We start from the raw sequence: 15,134 nt of genomic DNA on the forward strand, positions 1-15,134 counted from the left end.
GCAGTGATATTGCATTGGCAAATTCCCCATAGAAAGAAAGAGTGGAACAAAAGAATAATAAAGGCACCTCAACTTTTCCTCATTTATGGAGGACAGTCTTATAATATGCATCCAGATATCCTCCAATCACACAAGCTGAAAATTGTTCCACTTTACTGCAGTTCTCTAACCATATGGGAACCAGTCCTGACTGTGTTTTGTGCACGTCCAAAATTCCTGCTGCATGACCCACCCTGGGAGCGTTACCAATGCAGGGTAATGGATGATAATAATAGCATTATTCACCCACCTAATTTGATAATAGTATCATTAGTCCAATTTTGTTTATTGTTAGAAAGGAAACAAAGATAATTACAACCTTAAAAATGTTGCTGTCTGTACAGTTTGCAACAGACAACATATAGTGTAATATTGTATAGTGAGCTTGCAACTGCATGATTCTTTTTAATTTCTCTCTTTTTTCCTTGCTCTGGAACTTGATTAGCAGAGGTATTACAGGTCAGGATGCTCAACAGACATGTAGATATTGGGAGAAGCTGTGTCCTAGTAGCTAAATCAGGGGACTGAAGTCAAAAGATTTAGGTTCTATTCTTGACACTGCTACTGACACTTTATGTGATCTTGTGCTAGTCACTTCACCCCTCAATGCCTCAGTTTCCCCATCTGTAAAATAGGCACGATAACGCTCACCTTTTTAAAGCATTTTGAGATTTTCCAATGAAAAGCTCTATATAAGTACAAAGTGTGATTATTTATTATTTCTCAGTGTTTGCACAACCTTTCACTGGCCTGTCACTCTTTCTGACTTGTATGTAATAAATTCAACCAAGTAAAAATATGTAATTTTCCTGTGAATTCTGGGATCCGGATTTTGAAATTTAAATCTAACTCATATATTTATGATCTGCACAGGTTTGATCCACCTGGCCAGATGTCTGCTGGAATGTCATGTGAAGTGGTGGTAACATTTAAACCAATGGTAAGTGCACTTTATTCAGCAATTATAATACAAATATGTTAGTTACAGGATGATGTGAATAATAGCGTTATTCACCCACCTAATTTGATAATAGTATCATTAGTCCAATTTTGTTTATTGTTAGAAAGGAAACAAAGATAATTACAACCTTAAAAATAATATTCTAATTTAAGTATTTGCACACCACACACTGGCATTTTCTAGTACAATATTTTATTACAACTTCAAGCATTAAGTATATCTGTAGCATGTATTGTCAGGCTGAAAACATGTTGGATGTTACCTTCCTGAAATAAGTTAGTAATTAGCGCAAAAAAAAAAAAAAAAAGTTGCAGTTACAAAGAAACCTAGACATACTAAAATTATGTTATCATATCTAACCTTAAGAATGTATTTATTTCTTTTATACTGTAATTTATAAGTTGATTAAGTATTAAATCTTTAGCCATCTGAAAAAGTTAATCTGGTTTAGATGCATCCTTAATTTTTTAAAATTATTTTGTTTAGATAAATGAATTTCTTGAAGGAAAAGTCACATTTTTGGCTCAGAATGGTTCCTTTTCCATTCCATTGAAATGTACAACCAAGAGATGTGTTGTAAGTCAATTTTTTTTTTAATTTTAAATACTTTGGATGAGAGAGTCCAATGTAAGACCAAAATGAATATAAAATATTAGTGAGAATACTTAGAAATGTATACACTTTTCACTTTCTTATTCCTCTCTGTCTAAAGTACTCTCCTGCCATAATGATTCATTCCTGAATAGATTCTTCTATGGAAGTACAGCACTACTATCAGCATATTTCTTAAAGATTTATTTATAGCTTGTAAGGTTCTTTGTAAGCATGTTAATAAACAATGTTCAACATTTCTGCCTAGTAGATGCATTGTTATATTTTGAGTTAAACAAGAAATGCTGTTTAAGGTCTCAGATCCCAAACTCTGCAGAGATTTATGTGTGTGCTTATCTTTAAGTATGTGAGTACTCAAACTGGAGTCAGTGGGACTCTTACTACTGCGATTTATTAATTATGTGCAATAGAGAAGTGCCTAGATCCCCTAGTCATGCACAAGGATCCCATTGCACTAGGGGCTGTACAGACACAGAACAAACATATGTTCTGCCCCCAAGGACCTTACAAGGTACTCATGTGCTTATAGTTAAAATCTGTTAAAATTATAGTTAAGGCTTTATCATTTGGGTCCTCTAATTAACATGGAAAAAGAGTTGGTAAATGCATGGTACATGTAGCCAACACCCGTTACTTTTCCTTCTCATTTTATTTTGAACGTAACATTACAAAATGTATTTCATATTTTATTGGAGGTGAACATAACTTATTGTATGAGAAGACATGCTATCTTACACACAAATGTTGAGGGTGTCACTGAGACATTTACAAAATCACTTTAACGTATACAGCTCACGATGAGCTGTGACCTGAACTTCCACTGGAAACCAGTTGGGAGTTATGTTTAAAAAATTGTGGCACAATATGACAGGAAAGTGGGGAATGATGTTCAAAGTCACAAGTAGAAGTTGCGTACCTTACTTCCTTATGTTTCTTAGAAAATCTAACCTGTGTCTCAGGGAAGTTGTTCATCAGCTTAGCTTTCCATATAGATAAAAAAATCATATAACATCTTTAGATCCCTCCATCTAATCATAATAAAATTTATAAATCATCTCTCCTTATGCAAAGTATCAGCCTTTAGAGAATTTTTAAACCTGGTTTCAAATGAGGAATATACACCTATTATATTTAAGCTATAACACACAGTATTTTCACAGGAGGTGCTAGTTTTTCTTAAGTGGGGGCATTTGATTTCTCATGGACTACTTTGAAGAATGTACTTTGTCAGAGCAACCAGTCTTTTGAAACTTCTTTATCAGATATGTGAAGATATATCAGTCACAAGATTACATCAGAGACCAAAGGAGATGGGGAAAAACAATGTGTGCCTGCAGAGTGACACTACAATCTAGACACTGGATGGAAATGGGTGTGCAGGATGATTTTTCCAATATAGCAGTCACTAAGGAATCAGGCTAGCAAATAGAAAATTTGGAGTATTACTAGTAGTCCTACTAGCAGCACAAACAGGTATAAAAAGGATTTAGACACAGGAGAGCTATCCTGGAGTAGAACTGGGCAAATTATAGATTTTTTAATTCATTGGCAAGTCTAAAAATAAATAAATAAATATTAATTAATTTAAAGTTGTGTCAGATCAAACCAAAAATGAAAATTTTCAAACATTTTCCATGACTCAAAGAGTTGAAAAAAATTCATTTCAGGTTGAACAAAATGTTTCATTTTGGTTGAACATTTTTTTAAAGTTTAATTTGAAAAACAAAATTAAAGGACATTCCAAACTGAAAAATTATTCTGAACCAAAAAAAGTAAACATTTAATTTTGAAAATATCAAAATGAAATGCTTTGATTTGAGGGGATTTTTTTTTTAAAGATTTTTTTCTTGACTTAAAATATTAGGCAAAAACAGTGTGAATCTGCAAAATGTTTCCATGTTTTTGAATCTGCATTTTTTGCTGAAAAAACTTTCAATCAAAAAAATTTGTTTTGCCCTAGCTTGGAATTTTTAGCATTGTTGTTCTTTATTGCATTGCACATTGAGAGCTCAGCAGACAGCAAGTTTTACTCATAGATAGTGAAACAAAGCAAAAATAATCAAATACACAGAAGAGGAAAAATAAGAAAATAGAAACTGTCAAAGGAAATTCCGTGTATTATTCAGGAAATCCCCAGTCTATTAAACCACTTAAGCATGCGCTTAAATTTAAACACATGAGAAGTCATTTTGACTTCAGTACGATTACTTGATACTTAAAGTGGAGCATATACTTAAATGATTTACTGGGGTGGGGCCTAAAGACAATAAACATGAGTGTTGCCCACACTCTTAAGAGAGCCAGCAAACTAGGGATTTGACAGACTGTCAGAAGGAAAAACTGTCATCTGGGGGATCCAATCCACTATGTTGAGCAATTTATGCATAATACTGTGGAACAGACTATCTGCTTAGGGAACCTTGATTTGTAAAAACGAACTAAGCCCATCATTTTTCTTCAACGAAAGGTGCTTCTAATCATCTCTGTTCCCTACAAGTCAAGGTAAAAAAAGTCAACCCTTGAAATGAGCAACTTTTTGTTCATTTCCCATTGCCATGACCATAGATGCTGTCTTTATGAGTTGCCTGGGGGTGCTTGACTCCTGCTCCACCCCGCGCCCCGCCCCCACTCCATCCCTTCCTCCAAACTCACACCTCTTCTTGCTCCACCCTGGCACAGTCCTACCCTTCCCCCAAGCGCACTCCACCCTTGCCCCTCCCCCAGCACCTCCTGCATGCCACTGAACAGCTGATGGTGGGTGCGAGGCACTGGAAGGGAGGAGGAGGAGCTGATTTGAGGGGGCTGTTAGTAGGAGCAGAACACCCACTATTTTTTCCATGGGTGCTCCAGCCCCGGATACTGGTATTAAATATCACCATAGTGCCTGATTCAGAAATTCACCCCGGACTTGGCAGCAAATTGCCAGTAAATAAATTGCCTAATAAATCAGTTGCTCTAATATCTATTTGCTACTAAATGTGATATTTAGCTGCACAGCAAACCCATAAGAAAATATCTAAGTGATCGTAAAGCCTTTGAGTTGTGTATATGGATTTGAAAGAGCAGATGGCCAGTTCTCTGCTATCATGGATTCAATGATTTTCCAGGCCATTGCAGTTATATACATTCTCTATTTCACATTACTACAGTCCTTGTCAACCAAAGCAACTTGCCTATGTCTTTGCTTCAGTTAAAGTTGCCATCCCTTTCAAACGAAACACTTTCTCTGGGAAAGAGTTAGTGGAAACTTTAAAGAAAGATGGGGAGAGGGGAAAGTTCTGAACTACAGCAACTTTAAAATTTTACAAATTGAAGTGTATATTGTATAAAGAAACATTCTGTATGCTTTAAAAGTTTGTGGGAATTCAGCCCACTGTGGTCTGCTAGCAGTTTGAAGGATAACAAGTTTTACAAAAGAAAACCTCATTCTCTTCAGCCACTTGATGCTTGAAACTATTTCATATGCCTCTTCCATAAACTTAATTACAAGATTAATGAAATTTCCACCTCTACTAATGAGTCACTATAAGGTTAAAGCTGTTATAGACCTAGCAAGCTAGAATGTGTCACAAATTGATTGCCAATCAATACAACACATTGGACCCTCTTCTTTTCCAGCATGGTACTAGTAAGATAAGTCCACATAATTGTGATATAAAAAGAACAATGGGGCCAAATTCTGCCCTGCAAACCAATGTATAAATACAGAATAACTCTCTTGATTTAACAGGAGTTACCAAAGGTTTGTGCAATGATGTAACTAATCCCAGAATCTGGCCAACTGTTTCCAGCATCATTTAATGGAGTGAAAGGACAGTTGTTCACTTTAATATGTCTTCGTTGTTCAGATGGGTTGGCTTCTACACAAAAGACAGAAGAGTGCCCATAATTTGTGTCATTATTTGACATGGTCTTTGAAGAGGTAATAAGGACTTTAAAGTCTTATGCTCAAAATGGTAGATGTTGATTTAATTGACATTACTTACTATCTAGGACAGCAGTAATTATGGTTTTTCTCCTTACAGCTGGCACTAGATAAAGAGCTCATTGACTTTGGCACTCACGTGGTGGGGGAGACAATTTCACGGACGATCATCCTAACAAACCGTGGCGCTTTGGGAACGAGATTTAAACTTCAGACATCAGCGGGTGACAATGGCACGTGCACAACAGCGAAATCTTCCCTCGAAAGAATGGTGGGTCCAAGGGCATTTCAGCAGACTGATTTAGACACTCCAACCAGTAGAGCTTGTTAGATTTTAGAAACATTTATGCAACATTTCCAGCTGCAAGCATTCAAAAATAGAGTCTGGGCCTCCCAAAATATCATGGAATTAGTTTTAAAATTATAAAATTAAAAAAAATACATTTTGGGTTTTCAGAGCATTTCGGGTATACACAGGTCACATTTTTATGCTTTCCTCTGCAGCCACAAAGTTAGAAGCTTACTTTTTTTTTAAAAAAAATGAAAGCTGAGATAATTAGTTGATTCCAGGGTGATATTTCCAGCGAATCTGGTTTTTTTCCTCCAGTGCGGGTTTAAAAAAATCATACCTTCAATCAAATCATGCCCTGTAACTGCTGTCTTTATTAACAATATTGTTATATATACATATATATTTTTTAAGTCCCACAGTAAATTAATGGGACAATTTGAGGATATTTCATCTGATTTTTTTTTAAATCAGCCCAATCTTTAGCTGCTTCTTTTTATATATTAGAGTTTGATTGGCTCCAAGGTGTTTCAAAATTAATCTCTTTTTTAATTTTTAAGAAAGTGGTAGACCTGTTATAAGAGAGACCGTCAAACATAATGTACAATAAAACTGCTGAGCTGACTCTTCACTGTGGTTTCAACTCTAATTCTATCATATAAAAATGTTATTCATATAAGGAAATTGACTATTTAGAAATTACACCTTCTGAATTCACAACTCCTTGTCTATATTCTCTTTCATGTCCACTTTCTTTGCTACCTAAAACAAAAGTTTTATCACTCTTTATTCCAATTAACAGTGCAAACCCAGATCACCTTAACAAGTAATATGGATTCTATTCTGGCTATGCATCATCAGCAGACTTGCCCAGTTTCAAATGCAGAGTTTTTATAACTGGTGACAAGTCTCACTGAAAGAGATATCAAGCTATGCTTGACTCCGATCCAAGGCTGAATTTTCAGCTTTGGCAGTTAAAGAAAAGCACCTGTTTACTTGTGTGTTTTAGGAAATTTGTTATGAAGTCCTTGAGAACCAATATGAAATGTCAATTTTCCTGAGTCATTTTTTTGAACACAGTCACTCAGTGTTCTAGTGAATTGTGCTCACTATATAAATTCCATTTCTGAAGAGCAATAATTGCATCCTACCACCAATAAAACTGTAGTATAAAAAAGTATGCACTTTTTATGGAACGCACAGTGCATTTTCTCCACGCACAATACAGAATGTAGTTAGATAATAAGGCTACTTCCTTTCGAAAAGTGGCAGATGGAATTGGAGCTAGGTGCAATTATGTGTTGTGTTTTAAAATCTTTTCTATAAATCATCTAATTAGGTTAATCCAGCTTTGGATGGCATCACCTCTGAAGAGAAAGCTAGCAGCAGTCCTGTGGAATCATCTATATATGAAAACAAGGAACAAGTTTCTCCAGTCCATACTGAAGAAGTTAGGCAGACTTGCATGGTGGGTGAGAGCCAGAAGATGGAAAACAACCTGGGCAGCAGCCATGTAGGTAAGACTGTGGTTTTAGAAAATTGACCTTCTGCAATTTCTGATGCTAAACATTCTCATAACAGTTTCATTGGTTCACATAAGAGATTGAAGCTAAGATGCTTAGCAAACCTGCTCAATAAATGAAACGATGACCATGCCAGTAGTAATACATGTTTTTGTTTGTATGCTGTCCCAACAGAAAGGCATCTAGGCACCACACAAAAAAAAAATCACTAAAAATAATGCACTAGCACCACTGCATATGCTAAAAGCAGCAGAGAATGTCCCCAACCTCACTCCTTATCAACTACTAACCTCAGATAAAAACAAAAAATCCAACTGGATTTTCCTGCAGAGATTACAAAATTGTTATCATTGTTCTTGTCTCATCAACTGAACACCCACCTTTCACAAGAGAACCACATGACAAGTTTATTTTTACAACCTATAATTTTAGGAACAAAGTGACATACAGATGAACCTCCTCAGACATTTTTCCTTTCATCTTTTAATCTTTATTTTGTGCTTTATAAGATTTTGGGGGGGGGGGGGTCTTACATCCATTAATACAGATATTGAAGAAGCTAAGTGTTCCCAGTCATTCTGATCAAAAGACACTGTTAAAATCATATTAAGATTTCTCTTTTTTTAATTAAAATATTGATTTTGTCTTTTGAACCTAAAAGATTCAGTAACAGTTCTTTAGATTGTTTTGTTACAATTATGGTGTTCTCTCTACAACATACAATATCTCTTCCCCCAGTTATGAACAAGTATGTGTAACCCACACACCTCCTGGGTGTTGTGTTCTGTCTCATGTAGTGGCACCGAGAGAGATTAATGAGTCTACTCTACCACCTTAACTAAACAACCATATGGCTTTTAGCTCATGCATTTTGCTCCAGAGGTCCCAGATTCAATCCTGCCTGTAGATGACCAGGGTCTGTTGGTGTTACATATGCAGTCAGCAGCTGGTTACTGCCCCCACTCCAGAACTTTTATTTGGTGCAATATGAATATAGTTTAAGGCACTTTGGAATCCTTTAGGAGGGTAGATGCTATAATCAATCTAAAGTATTCATTATTAAGGGAAGAAAGAGAATTTGGGGAACTACAGACGAGTCAGCCTAGCCTCAATCCCTGGAAAAATCATGGAGCAAGTCCTCAAGGAATCCATTTTGAAACACTTGGAGGAGAGGAAGATGATCAGGAACAGTCAGTATTGATTCACCAAGGGCAAGTCATGCCTGACTAACCTAATTGCCTTCTATGAGGAGATAACTGGCTCTGTGAATGAGGGGAAAGCAGTGGATGTGTTATTCCTTGACTTTAGCAAAGCTTTTGATATGGTCTCCCACAGTATTCTTGCCAGCAAGTTAAAAAGTATGGATTGGATGAATGGACTATAAGGTGGATAGAAAGCTGGCTAGATTGTCGGATTCAGCGGGTAGTGATCGCGGCTCGATGTCTAGTTGGCATTTGGTATCAAGCAGAGTGCCCTAGGGTCAGCCCTGGGCCTGGTTTTGTTCAGCATCTTCATTCATGATCTGGATAATGGGATGGACTGCACCCTCAGCAAGTTCATGGATGACGCTAAATTGGGGGGAGAGGTAGATATTCTGGAGAGTAGGGATAGGATACAGAGGGACCTAGACAAATTGGAGGATTGGGCCAAAAGAAATCTGATGAAGTTCAACAAGAACAAGTGCAGAGTCCTGCACTTAGGACGGAAGAATCCCGATTCATGCTCTCTGTTATTTGGGGCCCTTCATGGGATTGGTCCCAGCTCCCTCTGGGATGACCCTGGCCACCTATCACATCTACATTCTGCTAGACCAATGAAACTCACCCAGTAGTGGGAGGCTCATAAGTGGGGAAGACAGAGCTTTCAATGACTAGAGCAAACTCTGGACTATGAACTCACTCTCACAGGAGGATGAGTTAAGAATAACTACAGGTCTTGCTGCATTCTGAACATTTACAGTATGTCTTTAACAATTAAATTGTACCTTCTTCTCTCATGATCATTCATATGAACAAAGAGAAATCATTCTCTAGATCCCCTATAAATCCCCTCCTCAAAAGCCTGAGAGAAGATATGGACCTTGCATTAGTCCCCCCAAACTCAAGGAACATGGGCTCTGATGCTTTCAACATAGAGTTAGTTACCCAGGCCCAACATCTGGTTTGTCTTTTAGAACAACTTAGTCAAGATGCATTAATCACCGAGGCAGATCTAGAGGCAGAAAATGCACAAAGCCCAGCGGAACCACCGCCTGAAGAAGCACCCATTGAAATTACACTGGGCAAGGTAACGTATTTACTGAGGCCACGTCTACACTACGGGATAATATTGAATTAGCTAAAATCGGTTTTATAAAACTGATATTATAAATTGGATTTCATGCGGCCACACTAGGCACAGTAATTCGGCGTTGTGCGTCCATGGTCCGAGGCTAACGTCGATTTTTTGGAAAAAGCGTTTGCATCCGTGGTAGCTCTCCGTTTTAGCTATCCCATAGTTCCCGCAGTCTCCCCCGCCCCTTGGAATTCTGGGTTGAATCATTATTGCGCGGGTGGTTCTGGTAATGATCGTCGTCCAATCATCCGTGTTCTCTCCGGGAAAAAATCAAGCTGACATTCCCTGTCCACGATCCATTTTCCCTGATTGCCCTGGCAGGACCCGCCATAGCCACGGAGGCAAAACCATGAAAGCCCTCACTTTTTTTTTCCGGCACCGTATGTTGTACGGATCGCCGGACAAGAGAGGCGAACTTCAGCGTCTAACACAGGGCACAGCATTCACACTTGCTTTTTGCAATGAAAGGGCCAGAGGATGTATGGGTTTCTATCGTACCGTCTACGCGGTAGGAAAACTGGCAATGAGATGGGACAGTTATTCTCCTCCTCTGTACTGTCTTCTGCTATCATTAAGTGGCCCAGCTGAAATTCGATCAGGGGCCCATATCGGCAAAAGCAAAATTGGATAGAACTTCACTTGGACTGAGTTTCAATTCCTCCCTTTATTTTCTAAAATTAGAGTTCAGTCCTGCCTAGAATAAGGGCAGTGTTTATTAGAGGACGCAGTGTATCAAGCAACAAGCTGCTCCGTGTCAGTATCAACAGGGGTCCCCTGCAACAACCCCATCCGTTTGCTCCCTCCTCCCCCAACCTTCCTGGGATACCGGGCAGTGTCCTGCCCATTTTGTGTTCATGAAGTAATAAGAATGCAGGAATAAAAGAACACTGAGTGTTTAGTGACATAAATGAGGGGGAGGCAGCCTCCCGGCGCGATGGGATAGTTCAGGCCGGCAGGACATTAAGCGTCGCTGTGGGGGAGAGGAGCCCAGCATGGCTAGCTGGCTGGACAGCCAGGCAGTACAGAATCTTTTCTTTACACAGGGAAGGGGAGGGGGCTGAAAGCCCCCAGTTGCTATTTGATGAAGCTGGTTAAGCCGTTTCTGTCCTATCTACTGGAGTAACCAGCAATGTTGGCCTCGATGTCAACATGTAGATACTCATGAGACGTTACTAGTCCTAAATTGCACGTCTACCACTGGGGGGGGAAGGAGAGGAGCGACCACTGCTCTTCACTGCTGCACATCGCCATCTACCAGCAGCATCAGTACACATAGGGTGACATGAAAGTAATCAAGAAAATGATTTCTTCCCTTTCTTTTCACGTGGTGGTGGGTGGGGGAGAAAACTGAGAGCTATTCCCTGAACCACGCCAGAATACTGTTTGAAACCTACAGACATTGGGAGCTCAGCCAAGAATGCAAATACTTTTCAGAGACTGCTGTGGGGATGGGATAGCTGAGGTTCTCAAATTATCCTCCCCATCCATGAGGTCCATTGAGTCTCTGGTTCCCGTTACGGCTGTCACGCAGCACGTGTTATCCTGGAGATTTTTTCAAAATCTTGGCATTTCGTGTTCTGTAACGGAGCTTGATACAACAGATTTGTCTCCCCATACGCGATCAGATCTAGTATCTCCCGTATGGTCCATGCTGGAGCTCTTTTTGGATTGAGACTGCATCGCCACCCGTGCTGATCAGAGCTCCACGCTGGGCAAACAGGAAATGTAATTCAAAAAAAGTTCACGGGGCTTTTCCTGTTTACCTGCCCGGTACATCCGAGTTCAGATTCCTGTCCAGAGGCAGTCAGTGGTGGGCACTGTGGATACCGCCTGGAGGGCCAATAACGTCGATTTCCGTCCACACTAAAACCAGTTTTCAAAATCCGGATACTGTTTAATTATCGAATTTAGCCGTTACTGCTTTTCTTCGTCGGGGAGGTGGGTACAAGAAAATCGGATTTAAAGAGCCCTTTATATCGATATAAAGGGCATTGTAGTGTGGACGGGTACAGCGTTAAATCAATTTAATGCTCTTTAAATCGATTTAAACGCGTAGTGTAGACCAGGCCTGAGATATGTACATTCATTCAGCTAGTCCAATTCTTGAGCAAGGGAAACTGACCATGAACCAAATCCTGAATTCTTTACTCAAGCAAAACTTGTGTTGGCTTCAGTGTGAGGACTGACAAACCCAGAAGGTTTCATCATATCACATCACAGTTAGCGTGGTTTTATTTTAGGCATTTTATTTGTACAGTAGAACCTCAGAGTAATGAATACCAGGGTTAAGAACTGACCAGTCAACCACACCCCTCATTCGGAACCAGAATTACGCAATCAGGCAGCAGAAATGGGGGGAGAAAAGCAAATACTGCAAAGTACAGTACTGTGTTAAACATAAACTACTAAAAAAAGTAAAGGGAAAATTATAAAAAAAAATTTGACAAAGGAAGGATACCCACTGTCTGGGCTGGTATATCATTTAAATTAAGATGGTTGAAAGCAGTATTTTTCTTCTGCATAGTAGTTTCAGGGTTGTATTAAGTCAATTTTCAACTGTAAACTTTTGAAAGAACCACCATAACATTTTGTTCAGAGTTATGAACATCATCATTCTTGAGGTGTACATAACTGAGGTTCTACTGTATTGGTTCTCTGCAGTTTGACCTATCTTACACTGCCTTTTTCTGCTTAAAATGTACCATAGCCAGCTGTCAGGAAAGAGTTTATATCTATTTTATACTTGGCACCATTTCAGTTTTGGGTTCAGTTACTCGGTGTCTTCTTTGCCTTTTAAAAATATATGTTTTATGTAAAAATTAAACCAAAGCATATTGTAGTCAAACTGGGGAATTTTCATTGAATTTCGTCCCCTTTCATAGATTCACTATTATTTCATGGAATTTGCAAACATTCCCACAACTGTATGGGATGTACAATCTCATGCTTTAGCTGAAATCAGGCCATAGTTTGCTGCTTTTATTATTATTAATTACATTGTAGTAACACTCAGAATGGTCTAGGCCTTGCACAGCCTTAGCAAGACACAACACCTGCCTTAAAGAGCTTGCAGTCTAGAAAGATTGGGGGGAGGGAAATTCACCCAGATAAGATAGATGGATGGATAGATAAGATTAGATAGATAGATAATCTCTGGCCAGAGACAAGGTTTCAGATTAGAGTGAATATGATAGTAGGAGGCTACCTAAGCTCCTCTCAGCTGCTGATGCATCCTATGTGAGATGAGGGAAAGACAGGCCAAAGGGCCCTTGGCAGCTGCCTCTGAATCCACTCAGAGAAAGGCTGGAAGGCCCTGATTTATCCCTGCACTCTCAGCAGTAACTGGTGTTTGCTGCTTTGGAGCAGGATCTCCACATGACCTGGGTTTTACAAAACCCATCATAGGCTGGAAGCTTCTGTTGGCTTCTGCTGCTCCCCTTGTGGAGGGGAGTAGGAGAGGCTGTTGAGCCTGCTACTGTTGAATTCAGTGGGAGGAGGAACAGACCCTTGAGTGGTAGCACAAAAAAGCATTGCTTCATGTATCACTTGTACGCCAGCCCAGACAGTGGGTATTCTACCCTCCTTCCATCAGAGGAGAGGCAAAACACGTAACTCAGGTGTCACACTTAAAGGCCATGGCTGAGCAACTTTTCTGCAAGATGCTGAGCACCCTCTGGAAATTGAAGGTACTCCGTAACTCAGATGAGGTACTCAGTTTTTTGAAGGATCAAGCTCTTTAAGGTATTATTGATACACTTTTCTACTGTGTCCAGCATAGTGTGTTCAGTCTGACAGTGGGCAGAACTATGTAACTGTATAGATCAATATAACATTTATATTGATATATTATATCAATATGTACAAAGGTCCAGTAATTCAGTACAGGCTCAGATACTACCATGATGAGCACAGCATAAAGTCCTATATAGAATAGGATAATACAGCCAGATTTTAAATGAAAGTTAGTAACACTTTTTTTGCATCATGTTTAGGTTACAGAAGGTGAAGTTGGACCCTTCAGCTCAATCAAACTTCAGATTATTTTTACCCCTTCTGTCCCTGGGGATGTACATGCAGAATTTGAGATTGCATTTGACAACCCAAACTGCAAACCAGTGAGTGTTTCTAAGTGCCAAGGTCTGATCCAACACACTGAAGAAAAGCAAGTTTGACATCCTTCTGTGTGTAACAAGAACTACAAGGGGTTGGGAGGTGGGGTTGAAGCTGTGGGAGAGGTTAGAGAAAAATAAGTTTATAGTCATCCTGAGAAAGGAAAGTGAAACCGCCCATAGAATGCATGATAACTGGGACAGGTGACAACTCTAATTACCACAACAATGTATTTTAATGCTACACTTTTATTTCAGGCCACACATTGCCGTAGTGTTGATCTTAGTAGTTTGGCAGAAAATCTATACTTAGCAGGAGGCTGTCTGCCCCAAACCTGGCTCTCCCCAAAATCCACAAAGCAGCAGTTCCACAAAGAGAGCTGCAGAGGAGTAGTCCAGACCCTCATGAGTTTGTGGACACACTTCTTCGGAAGGAAGGAGTATTCCCAGTAGGACTGGGCTGAGTCCTTTTGTGGGGGGATGTGTCACTGTGGGAGCAGCTTGCACTGTGCTGACCATTATATAACTGTTTATCCCACAAACATACTGCAGTCTCCAGGGTTATTAAACTTGTAGTGCTAAATTTAAAAAAAAAATCTTGTATTTTAAGAAAAAGCTTAAAATATTAGCCAGTATGACACTCACGTATGCCTTCTATAATGTTTGGACAAAAACTACTATCGTTTGTGTTTTATACTGGTAAGTGAAAACTGCCACGTTTTAATTTATAAAGGACATTTTCTTCATTGTGTTTACTTAAATTGTAAATTTAATATTAAAATGTAAAATTAATATTAATAATAGGATATATGATTCTGCTGTTTATCAGCACAAACCTAGTTTCCCTTTATCCTGATGAGTTAGCAATTTTCAATGGCCTCTGAAAAGTAGTAACCATTATTGATCTGTATATTCGAATTTATAGCTACACTTTGCTGTCATTGGAGTCTCTGTTGATGTTCCTGTTTGGGTGCCCAATCCGAATGTTGATCTAAAGATCTGTATGTACGACCGGCTCTATCAAGACTGTATCATTATTCGAAGCAGGTAAGCTATCCCATAATACATTCACGATTGGCTAATTAAAATAACTAAATAGGGAGATCATAAAGGAATGACTTGTCTGAGAAGGGGGGAAAAAAATCAAAGCATCATACTAACAGACAGTGAACTACAGTAATATAGTGACCAGTAGTATTGTAATAATTTTTGTTTTAATAAAAGGCTCATAACACCTAATTAGGCCTTCAAAATTTTCTTGGTACTAGCTTGAATAGATGAAAGTCTTTCTCCACTACCATCTGTTTGTTTTTCAATCATCTTCATTGAGGTAAGCACATAA

The 15,134-nt window shown here is 38.9% G+C and overlaps 2 protein-coding genes across 9 annotated transcripts in view; one reads left to right on the top strand and one right to left on the bottom strand.

Annotated features, from left to right (window-relative positions):
* CFAP74 (cilia and flagella associated protein 74) overlaps positions 1-15,134 on the top strand; it is a 99,290-nt gene that overhangs the window by 54,448 nt on the left and 29,708 nt on the right. For all 8 annotated transcript variants that reach the window (XM_032780066.2, XM_032780071.2, XM_032780063.2 and 5 more), the window contains 7 exons: positions 913-979; positions 1,487-1,576; positions 5,638-5,808; positions 7,166-7,343; positions 9,523-9,635; positions 13,676-13,798; positions 14,718-14,839. In XM_032780066.2, coding sequence (XP_032635957.1) covers positions 913-979; positions 1,487-1,576; positions 5,638-5,808; positions 7,166-7,343; positions 9,523-9,635; positions 13,676-13,798; positions 14,718-14,839 — 864 coding nt within the window. The remainder of the gene's footprint in view (positions 1-912; positions 980-1,486; positions 1,577-5,637; positions 5,809-7,165; positions 7,344-9,522; positions 9,636-13,675; positions 13,799-14,717; positions 14,840-15,134) is intronic.
* The window catches only part of CALML6 (calmodulin like 6), a 207,150-nt gene that overhangs the window by 28,895 nt on the left and 163,121 nt on the right, over positions 1-15,134 (bottom strand). The window lies entirely within an intron of this gene.

This window comes from Chelonoidis abingdonii, chromosome 23 (genome assembly GCF_003597395.2).
Source record: "Chelonoidis abingdonii isolate Lonesome George chromosome 23, CheloAbing_2.0, whole genome shotgun sequence".
In the NCBI taxonomy this organism is placed as follows: domain Eukaryota; kingdom Metazoa; phylum Chordata; order Testudines; family Testudinidae; genus Chelonoidis; species Chelonoidis abingdonii.